This window comes from Notamacropus eugenii, chromosome 2 (genome assembly GCF_028372415.1).
Source record: "Notamacropus eugenii isolate mMacEug1 chromosome 2, mMacEug1.pri_v2, whole genome shotgun sequence".
Classification (NCBI taxonomy): domain Eukaryota; kingdom Metazoa; phylum Chordata; class Mammalia; order Diprotodontia; family Macropodidae; genus Notamacropus; species Notamacropus eugenii.
In genome coordinates, this window is record NC_092873.1 from 152167978 (window position 1) to 152195064 (window position 27087).

General features: G+C 35.1%; 1 protein-coding gene across 1 annotated transcript in view; it reads left to right on the top strand.

The window, feature by feature from the left end:
* Nucleotides 1-27087, top strand: part of BCKDHB (branched chain keto acid dehydrogenase E1 subunit beta) — a 258801-nt gene that overhangs the window by 90177 nt on the left and 141537 nt on the right. The window contains exons 7-8 of the mRNA XM_072642674.1: nt 7138-7235; nt 8429-8539. Coding sequence (XP_072498775.1) covers nt 7138-7235; nt 8429-8539 — 209 coding nt within the window. The remainder of the gene's footprint in view (nt 1-7137; nt 7236-8428; nt 8540-27087) is intronic.

Genomic DNA, 27087 nt, shown 5'->3' on the forward strand with positions numbered 1-27087 from the left:
CACCTGCATTGAAGTATGGGGAAACCAACAGAGTCCTGCCTCAGTGCTAGCAAAAAGACCCCTGTGAGCTCCTTCTGACCAGTTGTTTGATCCCCTTACCATCTGTGAGCTCAGAGTTCTGGGAGCAGCCACTGCTGCTGCCAGTTCCATCTCTCCCAAGACATTGTGTTGGTTGGCTATGACTGGGGCTGTACTGGTATGCACCACTTTCACCCAAGTGTGCCAAACCTTTCCTGCTGACCTTCTAAGTTGTTGTTAGTATCTGTGGGCTAAGAGGTCTGGAAACCACCACTACTGCTAGTGATTCAGTCATCCCAAGGCCTGCTCTGGGTTTTCTGGAGCCTGATCTGCATTGGAGTGTCCTGCCTGGACTTGACTGCAATTCTCTGTCACCTTGGCACAACAGATCTTTCCTGCTGACCTTTGAAATTATCTTGGGCTGAAAATTTGTTTCACTCCACCTTTTTTGGTTTCAGCTGCTTTAGAATTGGTTTAGAGTCATTTTTTAAAGGTATTTGGAGGGGTTTGGGGGAGAGCTCAGACGAATCCCTGCCTTTCCTTTGCCATCTTGGCTCTGCCTGATATAAATTCTTAAAGGCAGAAATGAAAGAGTGCATTTCCTTATGGGGAATGGTACAGAAGATACCTTATATGAATATAGCATATTTACTTCTAGGTACAATAGTGTAGTTTGTATCTGTGACAATGAGTATTCTGAGATAAGCATGGGAAAACCTTGATTTAGAGAGGCATGAAGCTGGAAGTAGGAAGATATGCTTCTGTTAGGCTGTTAGCATGTCTTATTGAGAGGTGATAAAGGCCTGAGCTAAGGTGATGACCATGTGAGAAAAGAGGATAGATGCAAGTGATTTTTTTGCAGGTAGAATCAATGTAACTTGGTAACTGATTGGATGATGGGATAGTGGTGAGAGAGTGGGAATAGTCAAGGATGAACTCTGAGGTGAGGAATCTGTGATAATGATTGGCAACTTCTTCAGAAATATTTTTGAAAGCCTTTCTCCTGGTGTCTTACAGGATTGTTGTTTTTCAGTGGAATTATTTAATTTAACCACTATGTTGCAGAGTTTGAGACTTGGATTTTTTTTTCTGGAAGTTATCTGTGGATTCTTTTGATTGGCACTTGATTTCTATGTTCAGACATTCTGGGCAATTTTCTTTTATTATTTATAGCACTATGGTGTTTAGTTTTTGACTTGCCATGTTCTTCTAGGGGACCTGTAACCCTTAAACTGTCTCTATATATCCTGTCAATAATTCTGCTTTCACAAATCTTACTTCTTTTTTTAAGCCAAGCCATTCAGGAACATTTTGTTCTGGCTTCATATTCTACTGGGAATCCACTGGATTCTGTGCCTCATCAGACATTGGTTCATTTTCCTTTGTCTTGCAATATTTATTCATAGATCTCTGGACTCACCTGATCTGGAAGATATATTTCTTTCCTTATTAATATCTTCCTTGTTGGCTTATCACGCTTATGCTCAATGTCTTTAGTTGAATTTTCTTTCTCTTGAGATCGTTGGTAATTTTAGTCTTCTTCTTTCTCTTAAAGTACTTAAGTTAAAGTACTTAAAGTTCTCCTTACTTTCTGACTTCTTTACTTTTTAATCATGTCTCTCTGGGGGCTGGACCTCAAAGTCATCTTAGCCTCCTTTGTCTCTCAGGCTTAGTGGAGTATGAGACAGTCCTTACACACATATGCCCTGCCCCCAATTCCCTTTTTCTGTTCCTCAGTTCTCTGGCTGCCACACTGCTATCTCATTCTTAGCAAGTTTCTAGACTCTTGGAGTAGGGGGTGAAGGTGATTGATAAGAGTTGAGTTTTGTTGTCGAGAGCTTGTGTAATCCTGCTGCAAGAGTGAGGCAGGGGTACAGATTAAGTGTGTTCCAGGAGAAGGTACGTGCTCATCAGTGTTCAAAAGATACAGAAAGTACCTGTACTCTGAGGGAAGATAATTGGATATATGAGTTTAATGAAATGTTATTGTTGATTGAATGGTGAATTTGAGGAATTCAGAGAAATGGGTAGCTTTATATGAACTGACATGGAGTGACATATATAGCAGCAAGGGAACTTGGTGACTAATATGTGACAAGAATACAGATGAAAAGATTGCTAAAAGGATGCCAAACTGGATGTGTATTTCAATCAGAATTATAGAATTTTGGATTTGCAGGATACTTAGAACTTTTTAGTTCAACCTTTTCATTTCACTCAGTAGTGCAGAAATTGAGTACCAGAAAGATTAAATGGTTTGTAATAACGTAGCACAGCTAGAACTAGAACCCACATGTCTTGGAAACATTAAAGCACTTTACTGTTGTTGTACTTGTTATTAATGAAATACTTTAATCACTACACCTGTGTAAGGCAGGCAATGTATTATGAAAATCATTTTTCAGATCGGACAACTGAGGATCAAGAAAAGTGAAAAATTTGCTCACATTGCAAATGTAAGGGCTAAGATTTTGGTACCCAGGTGTTTTGGCTCTTAAGTCACGTGCATTTTCCTTTCACTCATAGTTAAAAGTAGAATGTAAATTAATTTGAATTTTAATGTCCCAAATTGGAGAATGAATTAAAGTAAACTTAGAGGACCTTTGAAACTAAAACGATTCAGGCAGAAATTCAGTGGTTTGTGAGTCTAATCCTCTACAGAATAGGTGGCAGTTTCTCAGAATAATCTTTCATCTCTCCAAAAATATAACAGGAGGGAAGTTTCCAATTTTTGAATGACTTAGTTTTAAAAATTTGGTAGTGAGACATTTTGGGATTCCAAATGTATTTTCCCATGGAAATAATGTTGCGTATAAGTTATATATGTTAGCTTGGTGTAATGGAAAGAATACTGTACTTGCAATCAGGAGACACCTTGGTGTGAATCCTGCTCCGACAATTGGTTGTGTGACCATGAGGAAGTCTGTCTCCCAGTCTTAGTTGAGGCATTTGTAAAATGATAATAGTACCTACTGTACTGCTATGGAGATTAAAAAAATACATCTGAAGTCCATTGTAAGCCTTGAAATGCTGTGAAAATATCTTCATTCTATTACTACTTTTATTAGGACCTCTATAGGCAATCTGACATTTTTTTAAAACACATGCGTAACATAACTGAACCATAATAGAGAATTTGGTCACTGTTTATGATATTTCAATGGGAAAATACCTTTTGAAATACGTCTTGGGATTCCTGATACAACTCTTTTCTGTCTGCCCCTGCTGCAGAAATGGGAAGGTGATAGGGAATAGCCCCAAAAGTTTTGACTCTAATTGAGCTCATGTCCCAGGGCCACAGAAGCCACCTCTGGTGACTTGAAACTAAAGGAGTTTCAATTGCTACTGCTACTCCAAAACAGAGGAGAATAGGAGCTTATGATTAAGTGATACAGGAAAAAAAGAAGATACGGGAAGTCTTGGGAGAAAGATGACAGTTACAGTTTGAGGAGTGGGGCTAAATGTCATAAGAGGGGGTAAGGATGACTGTAATGACTGTGGTTAGGTATGGAGGAGACCAGACACGATGGTAAGACTAACTTTTTCCCTTCTTCTCCTCTTCTCTCCCTTTCCTTTTCCGCCATTTATTGACATTCTTTAAAAGAGAATTTGAGTCCTGGTAGGTAGGAAAGAGGGTCCTGAGTTGTAGTGGAATGGTATCATTTGTGGAGCTGTTTCTCTCACACTCAAAATAAGTCTCTATCTGAGGTGGCTCTTCATATATAAAATTTGTTAAGTATAGTTGTCATAATGTAGTTGACTTTAGGGAGTATGGCTTCTAATGTCTTGCCTAAATCAATTCCCTTCAACAGAAGATGGGAATAGAATCCATATTTAGCCAAACTTTTAATAAAGTAACTCTCTAGACATATGAGCTAATTATTTGAACTATTAGAATTCGATCAAGTTGGATAGCACTAATTTGTTCCTCTATAGTCCATTTCCATATTTTTGCTTGATATAGTCTTCCTAAAATATTACTTTGTCTTGTTATTTTCCTGGTTAAGAATATACTATAAAACAGTATAAGCTTGGTATAAAAATGCCTCATTATTTGCTTCCTTATTTACTAATATAGTAATCATATCTTCCAAATCTAACAGCACATTTTTCCCTGTTGCAAAAAAGCCTTATTAAAAAAAACTTTCTTTTCTCGAAATCAGGGACTATCCCTAATGGGATATATATGGGATAAATGGTCCATAACTATTCAGTCTTGTTCAAGTCAGATCAGTTTTCTTATCATTCCCCATATTCTCATTTCCATTTGTTTGTCTTTGCTTATACTTTCCTCTTCTTTGTGGAATTCCTTTCCACTTTTCCTCTATTAAATAAAAGCCATTCTTCCTTTAAATTTCCTACATTCCCAGCTCAGTTCTCATGCCCTCCCTGAAGCTTTCTCTGGTTATTCCAAACCATCTCTCTCTCTTTTTTTTTTGACTTATAATAGCAATTCTTTATATCATGCAGTGTTGGCTTATATTTTCTAGCTAGTTTTAGCTCATTCAGAACAAGAATCAAGTCTTCAACTTATTTTTTTATTCTCAATAGTACCGTGTGTAGTTGCTCTGCACAGAGTAATCTCTTAAGTAAATATTGATTTGACTTCATCTCCTAGCATCATATCATCCAATTTAAAATGTGGAATGAGGCTTTACCTTCAAATATGTTTTTCAGGTGAATCTTTTACAGTGACATTTAAGTTCATACCCTATAAAGGGCTTTTAAAAAAATTTTCATGCATAATTATAGGAACTTTAATGATCGAAGATAACATGAAATCGAGTTTATATCTGGCATCTTCTGCTGAGACTACTATCAAATTATTTTATTATAGGGGTAAAAAAGAGAATTATTTGCAGATTTCCCTGCTTCATTCTATACATGGAATTCCATATTTTTAAATCAAATTGGAAAAAGTAAAAAATCCATTTTTATGATTCTCTTATTTACTTCTATTACCTTAGTAGGGAATAAAAGATTTGATTGATCTTATTATAGTGTCAATTCACTAGATAGAAATTTGGATTTTTTTCTGTTGTTTCTGCTTTTTTTTAATGGGTTGAGGGTGGGAAGATAAGACCATTAAGCAAAGAAAACAGTTTTCAGAATCAGTCATTGACTGTTTCTTCCCTGGAAATACCCTTCTCAGTTGTATGGTATTGTAATTGTGGTACTGTTGTAATTGCCCTCTTTAAAAGATTGTAAGCCAAGAACATTCTATACGGTAATGTATGCTTTTGAAAAAAAGACTCTAGACTACAAGTAAATGATCAACAAAATGCAACTTCAGAATCCAGCTACTTTATGTTCTCTGTTAACTCAAGGAAGTAAATGAAGACAATATTTTTTCCCTATTACCAACTCCAGATTCAAAGTAGTTGTCTGGGATAGTAGAATAAAGTAATTTTATACTAACAGAGTACAGAATAATGTACTTTTGAGTACTTTAAGGTAATTACATTAAAGTAATATTGGTAACAACAAGGTGATTTTAATAGATTTGGTAATTTTAGACATATTTTATGTCTTTAGCACCCAGTAGAGAACTCTACTTGCTTGGAATGCTGAAGGTTTCATGACTGAAGACTCAAAGTGGTTCTAACTTTCTCAGATTTGTATCATCTTTAAATTTGATTAGCTTGCTATTTATGCCTTTATTCTCATCATTTAATAATGACAAACAGTATAGTGAAGCGCATATTTTTGGGGAGTACTGCACTGGGAGACCTCCTTCCTACTTACTTTCTGGGTACTGTGATTCAGTGAGTTCTGTACTGACATAGTTTTAGTCTTATCTAGCCTATATTCCTTTAGCTTTTACACAAAAATAGTATTAGATATTTTACCAAATGTTTTACTAAAATTGAAGTAAACTACATGTACAAAATTCCCCTACTAGTCTAGAAACTCTATCTGAAAAAGAAATGAAGTCAATATGGAATAATTTGTTCTTGATTAGGTCATATAATCATTGCTTCCTTTTTAGATATTCACTAACAATAATTACAATAATATATTTTAGAATTTTGCCAGGAATATTAGTCAGCCTTACTGGTCTTTACTGGTCTTTTGTTTGTAGACAATTCTCATTTTTTTTTGAGATAGCAATTTACTTGATCCATTCTTGAAAGACCTCTCCTATTTGCTATGATCTTGCAAAAAGTCACTGATGTCTCAGTAATAGCAATTGCTACTTCTTGTGGCATCTGAAAATTCAGTTATTAGAGCTTGGTGACCTGGTGCCAGATGATCTGTTTTCATCTCCTCACTTCAGTATCAAGCCCAGTTACCTACATGGAGTAGTGAAAAGAAGTAGAGGAGAAAATAAATTTGGGGAAAACTTTGTATGATACTCACTTAAATTATAAGATACCAAGAGCTTTAATACATGAAACTGTAAGGAGGCCAACAAGAGGATGCAGAATGAAACAGTTTTGACAGTATTTCAGTGGTTGATCCTTTATCATTGATTACATTGCTGTCATCACATTTGCATTCTGATTCCTCATTGTCTGAGACTATAATTGGAAATGGCTTTTTGAGAGATGAATTTAGAAGAACGAACAGCTGGATCTAACCAAGGAAACATGGAAAAATCTATGCTACAGAAAATATAATTTTAAGGTACTTATAGATTAGTTTTCAATATTTCTTGAAGAAGGAAAGATACCAAAAGAATAAAGAAAATTACAGATGGAATTATCACCTGAAAAAGGTCACTGAGAGAACATTAATAGCTATTTATATCCCTATGTTTTCATCTTCATAAAATCTGTGTGTGCATATAGACTTTGTGGAAAATATGTCAAAATAATGACATACACATTATTCCTGTTTGGTTCCTCATTTTGGTTCTTGCAAAAACCTTGACTGGGAATTTAATTTCTTTTTAGTGAATCAGACAAGTGTTCTAATTGTTGATATTGTTTATTGAAATTTGGTTGATATTGATGGGGCTATCATCAAATCTTTTATGTTTTGATACATGATAAATTACAATTTTGATGGAAAAATACATTTTGACTTTTATGATGAAGTTTTAAAAAATATTCTTCCTTGAAGAAATATAAAAGGGAAAAATTGTCTTTTTTCACTCACTTCCCAATATTTATTTAGTGGAACAAGTGCCTGTGGAGCCATATTATATTCCATTATCCCAAGCTGAAGTGCTACAGGAAGGGAGTGATGTTACTTTAGTGGCTTGGGGGACTCAGGTAAGTAAGCTTCTTCTTGAAACAAGCTCATTTTTAATAACAACATTTTACTTAATAGCATTTAATTTAATAACATTAGCAACATTTAAAATAATAATAATCTAATGATAATGCCCTGTGATTCGTGGAACAGCATAGATCTTTGAGTATTTAAAAATATTTTGGGTCACTAAAGGCCACTGAAATGACACATGTTGATATAATATAGACTGCAACATATTACTAAGGAACAATTTATATCCAAAAATTCTCATAAAATGTATCATCAAAAGAAAATATGCCTGGAAAAATGTGGTGTAGACATATAGTAAAAAAAGAAGGGTAACAGACATTCCACAAGCCTGATGGGTCTCAACATAATTTTAGGAGACCAAGAAGTGGATTCCTACAGCAGTGGTTAGCATGTGGAGAATTTACAGGAGCGTATGGATAAATGATGCCTTTAATGAGAAAGCTTGCTATTATACACCATTGAAAAGCATCATAACTCCATTAAAAAATATAAATACATTGATTATCTGTCATAATTATGCCCAAAATTTAGGGTAATTTATTAGCTCTTCCTTTTGTAGCTTTTATAACATATACAACTTTAATTGTCCATAATATTGTTTTCTGTTAAGAGGGATTTAGGGATAGAAAAATCCCAGTCTATTGCTGATATTTGAAAAAAATCTCTTTAGATAGAGAATTGCTATCTATTAAAGATATGGTTTCTCCATACCGTTGGTATGGAGATATTTGAAAAGCAAAAAAGATTTTTTAAATAACTATGTCATTACAAAATTAAAATTGGCCTATTTGCCCAGTGGAATTGCCTTCTGTGGAAATATGATTCTCTGTACATTTTTCCATGAATGAAAATTAATTTTGGATGTAGTTCTAATTAATTGTCATTTAGATTATGACTCATATTCATATTAGTAGTGTAGTTTTGTCTTAAAATAATATGAAATGCTGTCTTACATTCACTTCAAATATTTATGTTGTTTGAAATTTTGGTCCTCAAATTCTTTTTATAAATTATTACCACACAAACAACTACTTTGTGTGGTTTGAATTTTAGTTTTTATTGTTTCTGACTAATTGTGAAATTTTTTTTTAAAAAATGAATAATTTTAAAGTAATATTAAGTAATTTGAGGGAGAATACCATAGATTTTCAGATATTCAAAAGTTTTTTTCCCATTTCAGGTTCATGTGATCAGAGAAGTAGCAAGCATGGCTCAAGAAAAATTGGGAGTTTCTTGTGAAGTAATTGACTTGAAGACTATTCTACCTTGGGATGTAGATACAGTTTGTAAGGTAAAAATAGCTAATTTACTAGTGTTGCTAATGTTAGAAAAGATATGATTGATCGCCATTGACATCAAAACTTGGTAAATGTTGTGGGTCAGTTGAGAATAATGATTTTGAAATTAATTTTTGATAATCTTCTATAGTCCTATTGATTTCTCACAGGTCCACTTCGAATAGAGTATTGGCATAGAGCATATACGATGAGAAGTTCAGATGCTGATGCTTATAGGTTCCCCCTCTATTTTTAGACTACACAGACTTAGCACAAAAATGTGAAAGGTTCATGGAAAAGAAGGAGGTTTTAATTATCCCCGGTGCTGTACATGATTTCTCTTACTTTTGGTCCCAGGGTAAAGGTTACATCTTTGTTATTTATTCTGCTGCCATTAAATTTTTTTTTCTTTTTATGAAAGTAGTCATTTAGAATGTGTCTACTTGGGCTGGCACTATTCTTAATTGCTTTTTGGTTTAAGATGCTTTGCCCTTTAAAGAGTGTGATTTGCTCTTCATTAACCTTATTAGAATCAACATGTCTCACAATTGAGACTGCCCATGTGAATTTACAGTACATTTATTTCCCTCAGTTGATAGAAATAAGACAAATGTGATACTCCTTTCTGTCATTTTTATGGCTATTTTATGAATTCAATTTAGACAGTAGTAACAATTGTTGTTTGTTCTTGATTTATTATTGTGGAAAATTAGTATTGGGATTAAGAATATAGATGTAAAAGAATAAGAGAAATGGAACTTGGAAAATAGTTTATGCCCTGCATTAATATGGGCTTCTCCTTGGTGCTGATGACAACTTAAATGTTCTTTTCCCTATGTGTACTGGATCATGACCCTGGGAACAGGAGGAAAAGGAAAGTACTGCATTAAAATTTGTCAAATGTTTATGTATTTTTTGTTTGTTGGCTCTCTAGGCTTTATTTTTGTGTGACCATGGAACTACTGATTTTTGTAGCGAAGGCTGCTTCTTTGTTAGGATAAAGAAAAGAAAACTAAATTAGATATTTGTACTGTGTGAGGATAAGATATATTAAATATTAGACTTAGGGTATTCTGGTGCTGTTTTGGAGAGAGTGAATGAAGGAAAAATCATTTATTAAACTCTTACTATGCGTAAAAAAAACCCAGCTAAGTTCTGTGAAAATACAAAAGTAAAGCAATCTTTGTCCTTACTGAACTAGTTCACTTTCTGTTAGGGGAAAATAGTACTTAAAGGGGATTAATGGCTAGAGAGGGTTATTTTGATTGGGGAATTTACAGAGATGGTGAGTAGAGCCTTTATGTTATTTTTCCCCCCAGTGGCTGATGAGTTGTGACAGTGAAAGTCAAGATGTCCCTTTTGACAAGCATGGAGGCTAGTTGATCTGCCTTTTGAGATCTTGGCATAAGTCATACATAGGTTTGTTTTTCCTAGAGATCTGAAATGAAGCAGTACCTTTATAGAAAAAGAGGAAGGACAAGAAGACCTTAACACCAGACTGTGCTAACGGAAATTAAGTTTTTTAACCATACTCCCATTAAGACCACATTTTTAATGAATAATTTCAGAAATATGTTTATAATCACTTTGTTAGTTGTACTTTTTAAAATCTTTCTCTTTGCCCCACCTGCCTCCCTGCTTTTTAAAAAGTCAAGTCAGACTCTCAGCTTTTTCTTGAAGAAAAGACAGCTGTTACCTATTTACTATTCAATACAAATATTGAATATTTTTGGAAAGCCAAATCAGGGAAAATTTACTAAGGTGAAAAATAATTTAAAAATATACATAAGCTTGATGTACGCAGATTGTGATTATTTAGGACAGTTGAGTAACTGGTTTAATTTAATATTCATTTAATGTTTCCAAAGTACAGTGCTGACAGTTTAGGTGTTTTAGAAATATATGTTCTTGACAAAGCCTGGAAGCCTTGCTTTTATCTCCTTTTTGTATTTGTTGTTTATGTGGGCATGCTTTATTTGTTATTAGGATTTTTTCAAGTGGCAGCCTCTCTCATCCCTTAGGGTTTATAAAGTACTGCTATTGTAATAACCATCTAGTGAAATAAGTGGTGCAATTATTATTCACATTTTATAGATGAGGAAACTGAGACTGATAGATTCAAGATTTAAATTGTGGAGTCTGACTACAAACCCCATTCTCTCAGTTGTACCAAACCCATGTCTCTTGTGGAACTTAAGACCAATTATTCTGGCATGTGGAATTGTGTATAAAGTAAGCCTCTTTACTCCTAGGTACTCTCCAATGAAGCCATTTGCTTCAATTACACAAAAGTGTATTAAGTACTTATCATGTTTTGTTGCTGGAGTACAGTGTAGGAAGCTTTAGCACATGAACTTTGTGATAATTTGTGTTGGCTGTTCAGAGGTTTTTTTTTTTTTTTTTTTTTTTGCTTACGTAATATTCTTATCATTGTTCCATACAGGTAAGGTTGCTGCATAGCAGAGAATGGGGGAAGTGTTACTATGATTTTAAAAGTTACATGTTTGTGTTGATTTTAGAGCTTGCCAGTTTCAAAGGCCCTTATTTACTTTGACGTGACAACATGTGGTTGATCATTTATAATTCTGAAGTTTTCTGTTATTTATCTAATGCTGACCCAAAGTCTTACAAGGAAGCAGTTCTGTGTGCTCTGGTATCCTTTTTAACCTTTGAAATTATGAAAGGTGAAATGGAGAGCTTTGTGGCTTTTGATTTCTGATTTCTTTGAAAATTGTTCCCTTAGTGTTGATTGTCATATTGTTTACTTTGTTAAAGCATTTAGCACCATAATTACAAAAATTATGGGAGACTGAAATTGAAATTTCTAGATTGAAGGGTTTTTGTTTTGTAAAACCAACTACTTCTTCCTTGAAGGGTTGTTGTATTTCAGTTTGTAACACATAATCATTTTTCAAAAGATTGACTTTAAAAAAAAATCTCGTGAATATTGCCTGTACAGTTTTTGGGTCATATTTCTAGTGATTTACTTAAGTTATGTCCTTTTCTTTTTAAAAGAAGATGTTGGGTTGCTTTATCATAGTACATTATGGGGTGACTGTCAGTGCTTCCTATTTGTTTGCTATTTCAGTGTGTACCTATAAATCCACACTGTCTCTTAAACAGATGAATTAAGCCACCTTCTTTAGGGATATCATTGAAAGAGATAGTCTTTCATTGTGATTGCATTTTTAAGGGGATGGGTGAAAAAGCCTTTAATTTTTTGGGGGGTAGGGAGACAATTGAGGTTAAGTGACTTGCCCAAAGTCACATAGCTAGTTAAGTGTGTGAGGCTGAATTTGAACTCAGGTCCTCCTGGTTAGGGATAGGACTGGTGCTATATCCTTTAGTTGCCTCATAATTGCATTTTAAAAAGTGTAATAAAGATAAAAATGCAGTTGTATGAACTGTATGAAAAAATACCTGCCTCATGAAAGTTCGTGTTCTTTGAAAAGAGAGAAAAAGTCCACAAATTTAGTGATGTGGTCTCATATTTGTGACATCTTGAATTTACTTCTGAAATTGTACTTCTGGATGCCAACTTGCTTATGTACATACATAGTATATATTTCTGATATAGATATGAACTAATATATAATAATCTCTAATCTATAGAAGTAGATCTATGAATACAACTATATTAGCCATAGATCTATATGTGTAGGTATATTTTTAAAGGCTAACTTGATTTTTCGGGAAAAACAAAAACAAAAAGTAGTTCATTTTTTTTAAGAACTATAGTAAAAGTCAAGAGGTAGTAAGTAAGCGTGGTCTGGTAAAATAAACAGTGATATCCAACGAAACTGGAAAGATTGGTTGGAATCAGTTTGTGAAGAGCTTTAAAACTAAACAGAAGAGTTTATGTTTTATCCTGGGGGCAGTAGGAAACCACTGGAGTTGGTTGAGAAGGTGAGTCATATGATCAGATGTGTGCCTAGAGAAAATTACTTTGGCAATGTTGTACAGGATAGATTAGAGTGGTGAGAGATTATGTGCTCTTTGAGTAATACTTTTTGTGGTTAAAAATTAAAATATTAAACAATTTTTATTTTGGGTTATTCATTTATAATTTTTTTTGCCTGTGCTTTGATGAAATGCCCACTCTCATTTGGAAGTTACTTGGGAAAAGTGTAAATTATTTAGAAATATGCAAGCTTTTTGTTAAAAAAAGAAAGACTGATAGAGGAATTCTTCCCTTCTCTTCCATTTAAGTAGTTAGGAATTGTTCCTGGGATTACATCAAAAGAATATGTGATCCAGTAAGAAAGTAAAGATTTGATATTAACTCTATTATCTTTTGCTCCTTCCTTAACTTCATTCCTTCCTTCACAGAAAGAACAAAACATTTGTATAGTACCCTATGGTTTACTTATAATAATCCTTTCATTAGTGGAGTAAGAATGAATACAATTGTCATAGTAATTCACATTTGTTTGTGTAAGGGTGGTGCTGACTAGTGAGGGCCCAGCATTCAAACAGCATTCAAAATAGTTTTTCTCTGCTGCCAAAATATATGTTGAGGTTGTTAAACTGCTTCTAAAAGTATAGAGTACCTGTTTCTCCACTATAGAGCATGTATATATTTTTGGTGACTTTTTGGAGTTGTGAAAATAAAGACTTTTTAATTGACTGCTGAGCTAAAATTGTGCATACAATAGGAACAAGCTGGCTATATCACTGTGGAAAAGCTATTTGATTATTGATTGGCTGTTGATGATATCAAAGATTGATTAACTTGATATTAGAGCAAATAATTTTAGGGAAAATATACCAGAGGGAGGACCGGTCTTTGGCAGCCTATTCCTGGGGGCATGTGCATGGAACACTGCCTGCTTGCAAACCATGAGAAGGCTCAGTGAGGACGCCATCTCTCTGCTTCTCCCTTTCTGTATGTCTCTCTCATGAATCTTTCAGCAATCAGGAATCACTTCTCACTCACATATGCAATTCACAGCATCTCATGACTGTCCTTCAGGGGATCACCAAAGTACTCTAAACTCATATGCTCCAGCAGGTTAGTTCACTAATATTGTAGCTGGCTACATTTTTCTCTCAGAGTTCTATGGGTACCCCTACAGGGCAGTGGGATTCTTTTGATTCTGTCTGCTCAAGTCTTTCCTCACAATATCACCTGCCAGTGATTAGTGCCTCAGTATAATTTGCTTCTATCAGTATCTCTTCTTTATCGCTTATATCAGGGATTAGCACCATAGTCTCTACTCATCCAGTTAATATCTTCTCACATTAGGGATTAGCATCCCATTTTCTACCTATCCAGTTGATATCTACTCAACATTAATTGATAATAATTTGATATAGTTAGATTTTACAAAGGAATATTTATTGAAAAGATATAACAAGAATCAAAGTACTAAAAAACCTTCTGAAATTTAGCATCTTTTTCCATATATCATCTTAGTCCCTGGGCACAAACTTAAAGTGGGTGCTACCAACACTTCCATCTCTGGGTTCATATCTGGGTGTGGCATAGTCACTGGAGGAGTCTCTTTCTCTTTCTTGCAAGGCATGCTGCCAGGTAGGTCCATTGCTGGAGTTGCTCATACAGATTGCTTTGCAGGGCTGGCACCTTACCAAGCTTGGCTGCTGGACTCCTAATGGTTCTTCCAACTTTTTGAGATCTTGGAAAGCCCTGTGTCAAAGGAGAAAATGGAGGAGATCTTGGACAGAGGATTGCTTATGAGGCCATATGCTAGCCAGTGGCTAGCCTGGTGGAGGAAACACCTTCCCTACCCTTTTACCAATTCACTATGACTTGGAGCTCAGAGAGTTGTCCTTGTTGCCAGCAGAAAGATTTGGCCTCTTGGTTCCTTTGGTATGCATACTTAGTCCTGACTCAGGAGCCAGTTGAAAGACTTGTCATCATCATGCAATATGTGGACAAAACATAGTCACAGAATACCTTTATGTTCTCTCAAGTAAAGGATAGGAACCTCCATTAATAGATGTCCAGGAACAGGCTTTTTAAGCATTCTTTCACACTGATACCAAGCAGCGTTTATTGCTCACCTGGGACTAGGTCCTTGTTGGCCAGTTCCTCATTGCTCCCGTTATTACTACTTTCTCCGAGCTTTGTGAATTGTGCAGTTTTTGTATTATTCCTCTTTTGCAGATGAAGAAACTGAGGCTCAGGGAGATAAAATGATTTGCCTGTGATCACACAGCTCTTAAGTATAAGAGCTGGGAGAAAAACCAGGTGATATCACAAAACAGTCCAAAACATATTCTTTTAAAATTTAACACATTATTATGGCTCATATTTTATAATCTTCATATATATATATATAGAGAGAGAGAGAGAGAGAGACTATAATGTCTAGAAACAAAGTGAACATTGAAATACAAATAATTTAATCCTTTTTAATCAATCATGCTAAGAAATCTAAAGTACATTTATGACCTACAGAATATATAGGACAGATTGATTCCATTTTTTTTAAAGAGGAATTATTTTATTTTGCCTTTGGAGATTCTGTGGTAGAAAAGATCTGAGCTTTTTATAGATTTGTTCATTTTTAATACTACACTACTTCAAGTTGTTTTTTTTTTTTTTACTGCTGTGGCCTTCGCTTATTATTATTCTATAATTTTACTTATGTGTTATTTGTTATTGAAATGTCCCTTGACAAGTATGACTAGCCAAAGTTGGAAGGAAGAAAAATGAACAAATGATAAAATAAAAGTAAAAGACATTCTGAACTATTTTTACTGACTTAGCAACAGTAATTGAATAGAAGCTATTTAAAAAAAGAATATTCTGCCTTTTAAACATGGAAAAACTCAAATTAAAGCTGTATTAACCACTAGAGGCCTCTCTTAGACCAAAATAAGTGACTGATACTTGATTTTTGCATTTGTTGATGACTATCATTAGTAAAGTGTATTTTATATTCTGATCCTAAATAAATCCTACAATAATGCCTTATTCTTCTAAGGTACTTTTTAATGCTGTTTAAACTTAATTTGTATTTTTTTTTTTTTTAGTATGGCAAAGCAAATAATATTACCTGTGGGACTAAAAGCAATGAATGAGACTTGCTAATGTTTTTAAAGAGCCTTGAGTTAAAACATATAATCTAAAAACTATGACCACAGGAAAATTACATGTCTCTTTGACAGTAAAATATTGTTTTGGTTAAAATTTTTTTTTATTGATTTAACATGGTGGATTAAGTCACTATATTCTGTTTAATTATATTTTAAGACTACAGTAAAATTATTTAAAATTTGGTGATGAGGAATTTTTGTACACTATTTAATGAGTAAATAGTTGTCTGTGTTTTATCTAAAATCCATTCAGAAATGAGATAACACTGTTGTTAGCAGTATTTCTATCTGTTACCATTAAGTGGTATTATTTAGAAATCTGATAAAATATGCCACATTTTTAGATTGAATTTGTTTCAGAGGATAGCCTGATGTCCAAGATAAGATGAATGGTGAATGTGAGTGACATCATCCTTTTCTGCAAATTTAGTCACATGTATTGATCTACTTTGGTATGGAATCTTGGGCTCTGGCTCACCTCTTCATCAAGGTAGTCTTCCAGCTACCTCTACTCTACTGTTAAAGACTTTAGTTTGAAAAGGCCAAGGTGCCCCAACTACTTCCTGGGTCATCTCCAGTTGCCCTAATATATATCTGGTCACTGGACCCATGTGACTCTAGAGGAGAAAGTGAGGCTGGTGACTTAGTACAGCCCTCCTTCATTTAAATCCAATTCACTTGCATGTTATGGCATCACCTCCCTGATATCCTAATCCTCTTTGAGAACGAAGGACAAACAACTATATGGTGGGGAGGGAAGTCAGGATCAAAATGATTAGTGGTTGGTATAACAAGAATAGCTCATAAAGCAGTTCAGTATTATAACAGAGGGATGATTGCCTTTCTTAGCTCCTAACGGTGTCCCATAGTGAGATTTTGTTGTTTTTGAGATAATGATATTTTCTGTTTTTATATTTTTGCAATAATATTCTCTGCTATAAAAGCTTCATTACTACTTTAGGTATACCTTTGGAGATATTGTGGGTTTGATTCCAGACCACCACAATAATGTAAATTTCATAATAAAGAGAGTCACAAATTTTCTTGTTTCCCAGTTTTTAGAAAAGTTATTGTTTATACTTTACTGTAGCCTGTTTAATGCAAAATAGTATTTTGGCCAGAAAAATGTACTTCCCTTAAATAAAAATACTTTACTACTAAAAAATGCTAAGCATTATCTTAGTCTTCAGTGAGTTGTAATCTTTTTCTTGGTAGAGCATATTACCTTGATATTGATGGCTGTTGACTGATCCACGGTGGAGATTGTTAAAGTGGAGTAGATGTTGTAATTTCGTAAAAATACAACAGTGATGACATCAATTAACTCCTTTTTACTTGAACACTTAGAAGCTGTTGTAGGGTTACTACTACCCCTAATTTCAATATTGTTGTCTCTCAGAGAAGAGAGAGGCCCAAGGAGAGGGAGAGAGATGGGGCAATGACCAGTTAGTGGAGCACTCAGAACACATACAACAGTTATTAATTAAGTTCACCATCTCATGTGGGTGCAGTTCATGGTGACTCACAAAAATTACAATAGTAATGTAAAAAATCACTGATCAGAGATCACCACAACAGATGTAATAATAATGGAAATATTTGAAATATTGTGAGAATTGTAACAAAATGTGACACAGAGACATGATGTGAATATATACTGTTGGAAAAAATGGCACCTTGCTTGAAGCAGGTTGTCATAAAGTTTATAAACTTCCAATTTGTAAAAAAAAAAAGCAAAACAACAACCAAAACCAAAACCAAAAAAAACCAAACAATATTTGTGATAAAGCAAAGCACAATAAAATGGGATATGCCTGAATTTTTTCATTTGTCAGCATGATAATGTCTAAGAACTTACTAGGTAGAATAGTGCAAACAATCAACCAACAAACTTTATTGTACCAGGTACTGCACACGGGAACATAAGCACATTGGCTGGTTGTAGCAGAAGCTTTATGTCTTCGTGATGATCTAATAAGAGAAACCAGAAATAATAGTTTTTTGGGAAGTCTTTTTTAAAGAGATTATTGTTTTCCTTCTCAGATTTGATGGGTAGGATGAAAATCCAGAAAAGTAAAAAAAAAAAAACTTGATTGTTATGCCAGTGTCTATTCTACATTCTTTTATTTACTTTCTAGAAGCTCAAGATAGTTGAAATTTCTTGTTTAAAAAACAAAAAAATTCAAGCTAAAGTGTGGATCATTTTCCTCTATAGCACAATAGAAATGGCCAATTCCTACAGGAAATCAATCATGCAATAAGCATTTATTAAGCACCAGTTATGTGCCGTGTCTTTTACTAAGTTATGGGAACATAACAACAAAAGTGTTTTAAAGTTGCTTACATTCTAACTGAAAGACACCATAGGTATATAGAAGGCAAATTAAAAATAGATAGGAGGTAACTTTGGATAGGAAATGGCTAAAAAAAGAGAGGGCAACGTTGTACTTAAATTCATTTTCCTTGCTACATTGCATGCATTAGAAATCATAGCTGATTACTTGATATGAATAATACTCATACGCATAATACTCATACGCATGCACACATATATATTTCTGAGAAATGTTGAATTTATTTTGAGCATCATTCCATGCAATAGAATTTTAATATACAAAACCCAAATTAACCAATTTCTCCACTTTATTGATTTATTTCATAAAACCAACTCTAGTTTTTTTAATTTTCAATTGTATTGATTCTTTAATCTTCAGAATTTCTATTTTGATGTTTAATTGGAGATTTTTAGTATTTTTTCTAACCTTTAGTTGCATGCCCAATTCATAGATCTGTTCTCTCTCTCTCTCTCTCTCTCTCTCTCTCTCTCTCTCTCTCTCTCTCTCACACACACACACACACACACACACATATACACATACAGTCTCTCACACTTTGTGTCTCACTGATGCCTGCATTTAGAGAAATAGATTTTCCCCTAAGTACTGCTTTGGCTGAATCTCACAGATTTTCGTATATTGTCCTCTATGTTGTCATTGTTTGATATGTTGTCATTCATTATCTGTAAAGAAATTATTGTTTCCGTGATTTGTTCTTACCCACTCATCCTTTAGGATCAAATAATTTAATTTCCAATTAATTTTTAATCTATACTTTCAGGGCCCTTTATTGAATGTAATTTTATTGCTTTATAGTTTGAAAAAGGGTACATTTAATATTTCTGTATGTGTTGTGAAACTTTTATGCCCTCTCCATGGCCCACCACTGGTGCTCCTGCTGGACTCCAGTCCTGTGCAAATCCTGGTGTTATAGACCCCTTCTGCAGACTTCCTAAATTGTCTTAGGCAGAAAAAATGTCTCCTTTCTTTTTGTTGGCTCTGCCTCTTCAAAATTTGATTTGAGACATTATTTCAAAGCTGTTTCAGGAGGAATGTTGGGAGATTTCAACTGGGTTTAGGTCGTTACTCTGCCATCTTGGCTCCATTGCCAAAGTGAATTTCTAAATGGGAAGTTTCCCTTACCAGTGAGTCACCAGTGAAATTACAGATATTCACCCTTCCACCACCCTTAAAAAAAGTCATTCAGGCTTCCATTCAAGTCATTGATAAAAACAGTGAATGGCACAGGTCCAAAGGCAGCACTCCAGGACAATCCACCAGAGCCTTCTAACAAGAAAATGTGATGGACTCCCTTGTGCAAATGTTGCACAGGATGGGCAGGCATGGATGAATTGTGGTCTGCATTGTTGAAGAAAATTCCCAAATCCATTTTAGTTTGATTATTTTTATATTTGAATTATATGGTTTGGAGCTAGAAAGAAACTCTAGATATTACCCAGTTCAAATCCCTTAATTAAAATAACATTGAAGAAAGTAAAGCCCAGTGAGTTTAAATGATTTTTTGGAGTTCAACAGGTAATAAGTAGCAGAGCAAAGATTTGAACCCAGACCCTCTGATATCAAATGCAGTGCTCTTCCCATTGCGTAGTCCTGCCATAAGATACTTCTGGACATCTATTGTGTCGAGAAATACATGTTGGTTGAATTGACTAGTAAGATATGTGATTTGGTCAGGGGGTGAACTTTATTATTATTACATTTATTTAATCTGGGTAATGTAGCTATAGATTGGTATTTGCTTGATTTCTATCCATTTTTGTCAACAGATTTTTGAGTGTTTCTCCCATGTTGCCTATGTTGTTTTTGCTTTATAAACACGAACCTTTAGGTTAATCTATCTTATCTATCTATCTATCTATCTATCTATCTATCTATCTATCTATCTATCTATCAACTGGAGGAGGGTGCATTAACCAAGGCTTTCATGAGACTGTTGGAAAGAACTCTGTAGGTGAAATGACTCAATATTTTTATTGCTGTTTATTGATTCCTCCGTATCTGTTTTTTTTAAGGATAATATTGCTGATTCAACTGATTTAGATACATGTAATAATTTTAACAGTAGCCTCTTTGCAAATGGATTCTTTTTGGTTAATGCTTACAAAGTCAAGTGGTTGCTAAAATGTAGCCTTACTTTTCTTTAAAGCCATCATTAATAGTTGTTAATGTTATAGGATATCAGTTGAGAAGTTGTGGTGAGAGGTTTTAACTCTCCTCAAGGAGCCTGTTAATTCTAAGAACATTCCAAGATAAGCACTTCTCTAGTAACTATGTAAACAGCATTCCTGCTACTCTACATATTCTTGTGAACTATAATGTACTTGTTGCCCTGAGTGGGTATTTTTGTATCTGTGGTGATGTGATCTCTTTAGTCAGTGATACATTGTACATAATGATATTCAAGGAGAAGTTTCTAGTATTACAAAGAAAAGAGTATGAAACCAGAATCTCTCATGTAAACTGTGGTCTGTAACAGTTCCACCCTTGGGGAAGGGAGGCCGATTGAAACTTCCATGGATATTAACTGTGAGAGAGAGCATACAAGATGTGCTTGGAATAGGGCCTTTGGCCATTCTGACAAGCAGAAGCTGGAAATTTGAATCCCAGGATGACGTTTTCTTGTTCCCCCATCAGGATGAAGATCTTCACTCCTTCTGATGAGTCTGACCCTGTCAATTCTTGACAGTTGTGTAAAAAACTTTTGACCTTTTTTTTAAAAAATTTTTTCTCACACATTAGTCTCCAAAAATACAATAAAATGTTGAATTTCCAGGTATTAACTTCTTTGACAGGTTGATTTCTTTTGGGTGAGGTGTTGGTATTTTTCAAGCAGATGGTTTTGTGAGCCTTTTTTGGAGAACATCTGATATACTTAGTTTCCTCCCTTCTTCATGTGAAACATATGGTACTGGCCCTTTGTAGACTTCCCAGCCATGGTTACTAATGAAGATTGCATGATCTCTAGTATGTAGAACATTTGGCCAAGAGGCAGGCCAATGCAGTATTACCTCTGTGACTGAATCATTGGGTTACTTTAGCTGAGCTCTTTGGCAAAGGGCAAGAATTTTGTACAATGAGGATCTAAAAGTTGTTGTGAGATACAGCAAAATCAAAGACTTTTATTTGGGAGCTGGGTACTCCTCCCTGGGGCAATGTACCCCAGGTTCCTCTGAGTGACATTTTTTTTTCCTGCTATAGTTTCCCCTTTTTTAAAAAGATAATTGATGATCTCTGCCTGTTTTGAAAGACAGTTTTGAGAATTAAGGTGAAAATGTTTCCCTATTACTGCAAAGGGAAACACTGTCCTCCCAGTCCCCTAGTTTACAGCATGGAAGTCATTGTGGACTCCTCACTGTCTCTCATCCCCATATCCTATCTGTTGTCAAGACCTGTTGATTTCACCTTGTAACATCTCTTGAATGTCCTCTTCTCTACTCTGACACTGCCACCACTTTAGTGTAGGCCCTCATTATCTCACGGCTGGACTAAGACTGCTGGTGGGCCTGCCTGCTTCAAGTCTTTCCCCTCTCCAGTCCATCCTCCATTCAGTCACTGAAGTGATTTTCCTGATTACAAGAAGTCCCTCACCTTCAATTCTATAACCTCCAGTGGCTCCCTGGTATCTCTAAGAGCAAATATAAAATGCTCTTTTTGGCATTTAAAGCCCTTCATAATTTAGCTGCTTCTTATTTTTCTAGTCTTCTTACACTAAACTTCTTGACATATACTCTTTGATCCAATGACATTGGCCTTTTGTTCATTCCACGAACAAGACATGCCATCTCTCAACATCAGACATTTTCTCTTGTTGTTTGTTCCCTTTGCCTGTGATGCTCTCCTTCCTCATCTTTCCTGCTGACCTCCCTGGCTTCCTTTAAATTCCAACTAGTATCCTGTCTTCTGCAGGAAACCTTCCCCAACTCCTCTTAATTCCATTGCCTTCCTACTGTTAATTATTTCCACTTAATCCTGTATTTAGTTTGTTGTTGCTGTTTCATTGTTTGTCATGTCTGACTTTTCATCATCCAGTTTGGGTTTTGTTTTTTTGGCAAAGATACTGAAGTGGTTTTTCGATTTCCTTCTCCAACTCATTTTACAGATGAGGAAACTGAGGCAAATAGGGTTAAGTAACTTGTCCTGGACCACACAGCAAGGAAGTTTCTGAAGTCATATTCCAACTCAGGTCTTCCTGTCTTTTAGAAGATCTATCCACTATGCCACTTGGTTGCCCATGTATACAGCTTTCTTTGTATATATTTGTTTGCATATTATTTCCCCCATTAGATTGTAAACTCTTTGTGGGCAGGGACTATCTTTTGCTTCTCTATATCCCCAGCACTAACTACAGTGCCTAGAACATAGACCCTTAATAAATATTAATTGATTGATTGAAGTATCACATTCTATTGAATGGTTTTGCTAATACCTGAATATTACACACTTTTGCAAGTGCATCACTGCTTTTTTTTAGCCTAAATAGAGCAAATGAAATAAATTCCTAATTCAGTGAGTTAAATGGTTTCATAGTTACTTAAATAAACTTTTTGCAAATTTCAACATGTACAGGTTAAAAATGAGTTGGGACCCTAAATGCATAGATTTATTTGAGCTATTAAAAAGGGGGGCACATTAAGCAAACATTTATATTATTTAGGTAACTCCTTTTTCAAAATACTAAGAAATCAGAAGGCCCAAAAGGGACTTTGAGAAATTATGTAGTTCTTTTGCCATTTTCCATCCTTTTGTAATTGTATTATAATTTTGTATGACTATCAGTCTTTAAAAAAAAACATTTCTAGAGTAAACATTACCCTTTCAAAAGAAGAGGGTAACTGATATTGTCCGTACTTAAAAAAAAAAAAAGCAAATAGGGTAACAGTTGGCAAATGTTCAGCTATATTGATTGATCTGAAATCTCTTCTGCATTTATATTTATGGAATTCATTTCCTTATTTTAAGTGGCAGTAGGGTAAAGACCTTGGTACTTGGACTCAGAAGATCAAAAAAACTTGTGTCCCTGCTTATTAGTTTTATGTTGTCTCTTGACAAATCACTTAACTTCTGAGTTCTGTGTTGCTTTGTAAAATAAAGATAATAATACTTGCATTTCTTAGCTCAAAGTATAGTTGTGAAAATCTGTATTAGTAAGCACCTCGATATACATGAGGCGCCTCTGTCCCAGGTTCTAAAAGGAAAGGCAACTTTTGAGGGATTAACAATCACTTTAATCAAGCACATATATCCTTCACCTAATTCAGGGAAGTCAGCACCCTGAACTTCAGAGAAAATACAGAGAAACGAAAGATCAACAGATATGGTTTCCTCTGTCTGACCGTAATCAAAACATATGTCACAAATGAACAGACTGATCCAACTGTCTGACCTTAGTTACCAGAGAGAGAAGCATCAACATCTAGATTTTCAAAGCTATGGGGCTGCTTAGCAGCTTCCCAGACTCTCATCTGGCACTCAAACCTTCTTCCTAAAACTAAGTCCCAAATAAAACTGCACCTCAGAGTCTTTATACACTTTTTAGAGCCAGGTGGCATCATATCCCTTGAGAACCAGTGCCTCATTAACAAAAGGTGTGGCCTTTCCTACAAATCTTCCCAGGCCCAACAGTGAGTGGGAAAGATTCTCCTTAATCACGTTATTCAGAGAGTTCTACTTCTTGGTATAAACAAAAACAGCAAAAGATTCTACTTTGCTTTTGCCCTTACAAAATCAAATAAGATCTTTTATAAACATGAGATACTATGCTGATGTAAAGTAGTATTCTTTATTTCTTTTGGTGCTATCAACTTGCAGAGCTTTACTAACGTGAACTCTGCACCAAGGTTAAATATTTCAGTATGCTTTTAGGTGTGTCCATAAAACTATTTAGATTAAGGGGAATTATTTCCATGAAAGTTAAAAATGGTGTGCCTGAGATAAAAGTATAGTCTTTAATATTATTTCTGTTTCAAGGTCTAATTTAATCAAAACCAATCCTAGTGACTAGTCCCATTTTACTCTGTCCTGGTCAGACCCCATATAGCACTATTATCACTGTTATTTTCATATGTAAATAAAAGCTACTTTATTTTCTGCTTCTCCTCTTACCTGACGGCTCCTATTTGATTTTCTGTGCTGAATCATTCTCCATGTCATTCTTTATATATGAGTAAACCTCAGGACTCTGTCATGAACCCTCTTCTCTTCACTTTCTCAGGGTTCTTATCAAAGCCTATGAATTCCATTTCTAAATATCCTGTCCTCATGTTTCTCTTAAACTCTATCTTGCATCAACAACTTGTCTGTTGGTCATCTCTATCTGGATGTCCCATAGGCAAATCAAACTTGACATGTCCCAAACTTAATCCACAGTCATCCTCCTTTACCCTCCTCTCTCCTTCCTAATTTAATTATTTCTCTTTAGGGCATTCCTGTCCTTCCATTCACTCAGGTTCATAACTTCAGTCATTGTTGGCCCTTCATTCTCCCTCACCCCTTATCCCCTCAAACAGTTGCCTCTACAACATCACATGTATCTGCCCCCTTTTCTGCAAAACCATCATAGTGAAGGCCCTTATTACTTCCTTATTGGACTATTACATAATTGGTTTCCTTATCTCCAGTCTTATCCCTCTTCAGTCTATCCTCCATATGACTGTCAAATTGACATTCCTAAAACGCAGGCCTGACCATGTCACTCCCCTGCCCAAGAATCTTTAAAGGCTTCCTATTGTCTTTAAGATAAAATATAAACTTCTATATTTGTTATTTAAAGCCTTTATAGGCTGGTTTGACCCTGTCTTTCCAGACTGATTTTTCACCTTCTCTTTACTCACCTCATTACCCAGTCAAATTAGCCTATATGCTGTTCATTCAATTCTGTATGCCATTCATCCATGACATTGTATCCTCTTGTCTTCCTGCCTTTGCATGGAATGCTTTTCCTCGATGTCTTTATCTCTTGTAATCACCTTTTCCTTTCAGGGCTTATCTGAAGTTCTGCCTCTTTCTTGAAATCTTTCCTGAAAATTTTTCTCCATGCCCCCGTTATTGGTGCTCCCTCCAATTTCACATGTGTGTATATGTATGTGTATTTTTTAGAATTTACCTAATGTGTATACATTTCTCTTCAGTGGGCTGTAAGCTTCATTTTTCTTTCTATTTCCAGTGCTTTGAACATAATTGGTGCTTAATAAATGAATTAAACTGAGTATTGTGTTAATTTTTGGATACCATATTGTAGGAAAAGCATTGATAAATTAGAGAGCATTTCCAAAGGAGTGTGACCAGGCTGGTGAAGCTCATTCAATTAAGAATTGTTGGAAGGAACTGTGGAGGTTTAGTCTAGAGAGGAAAAGAATTAGGGGAGACATATTTGAAGGACTATGAAGTTGAAGGGGATTAGAATTGTTTTATTTGGCCCCAGAGGGCAGAAGCTAGAACAGTGGAATGAAGTTGCAAAGAGTCAGATTTAGGATTGATATAAAAAAAATCCTAACAGTTCTAGATCAATGCAAAAGTGGATTTGGTTGTCTAGAAGTCAGTGGGTAGTTTACAAAGTTTTTTCAGTTAGGTATGAGTTGAACTAGATGTCCCGAGTTTCATTCATTCATACAGTTAGTAAAATTTTATTAAATGCTTACTGTGTGTCAGACACTATGCTAAGGTCTCAGGCTACAAAGAAAGACAAAAAAGGAAGTTTTCTAGGAGAGCTAACAGTCTAATGGTGCAGGGGTGGGGTATATGTGTGTGGGTGGGGGTTGGAGGTGGTGAATGTTGCATTGAAAGCAACTATATGCAGATAAGATGATAGAGGATGAATTGGAGATAATCTAAGAGAAAAGCATTAATATTTAGGACCTGGAAAGGTTTTTTGCAGAAGGTAAGACTTTAGCTGAATCTTGAAGGCAGCCAGGGAAGCTAGGAGGTGATGAGGAAGGAGAGTTGTTCCAGGACAGCCAGCGAAAATGCCAGAGCCAGGAAGTGGAGTGTCTTGTTTAAGAGCCACTGAGAAGGTCAATGTCTTTGGATCACAGAGTATAGGGAGGGGGACTAAGGTATAAGAAGACTGAAAAGTTGGGGGATGGGGAGGCAGGTTTTTAAGGACTTTGAATGTCAAACAGGATTTTATATTTTCTCCTAAAGGTAATGGGAAGCCATTAGAAGTTATTGAATGGGAGGAGGGGATGTTATATGGTTAGACCTCTGTTTTAGGAATGTCAGTTTGACAGTTGTTTGGAGGATTGACTGGAGTGGAGAGAGACATGAGGCAGTGTGATCAACCTGAAGACTTACAATAATACAGATATGAGGTAAAGAGGGTTGCATCAGGGTGGTTGCAGTGTCAGAGGAGAGATGAGAGTATATATGAGAGACATTAGTAAAGTAGAAACAACAGGACTTGACCACTCAGAATCAGCTATGGGCTTTTGTGATTGTGACTGATGACTCATTATAGTTCCCTTGTCTGTTATGCCAGTGAGCCACAGAAAGTACCCACTGTTGGAATATGGAAATATATCTTCTCATGGTTGTGGGATTACAGAGTGGCTGCTTTTTCCAACCGCCATATGTGGTGATTAGACCCTTGGGAATGACATAAGGGAACTCTGAACACATTGTGAAAGATTTCCAAAGAGAGACTTTTCTTCCTTTTACACAGAACTATTCTGCAGTTTTAGGGTAACTTTAAAGTGACATGACACACAAAACTGAATATTATCATATCCAGATTGAAGAAGTAAGCAGCTATCTTTGATTAATTTGTAAATAATCTCCCTATTTGGTTTCCAAGTAGAATGTTATATGATATTTCATTTATATTTAATTTTCATTATAATCAACATTTTATAAATTCATGTTTTAATAAGATTATTCAAAGTAAATATTGTAGTTCATGTATGAGTGACTTAATGAAATAATATATATGTACATACATATATATATCTATCTGTGTGTGTATATATAAGTTCATAAAAGTATGCCCAGTTTTTTTCTGAAATCATCTCCTTCATCCTCTCTTGAAACATAGTCATATTTTCTTACATTCCACACATAATAACTTGTTCAGGCATTTCCTTATTGATGGACATTCCTTCAGTTTCTAATTCTTTGCCACCACAAAACAAGCTGCTATAAATATTTATCTA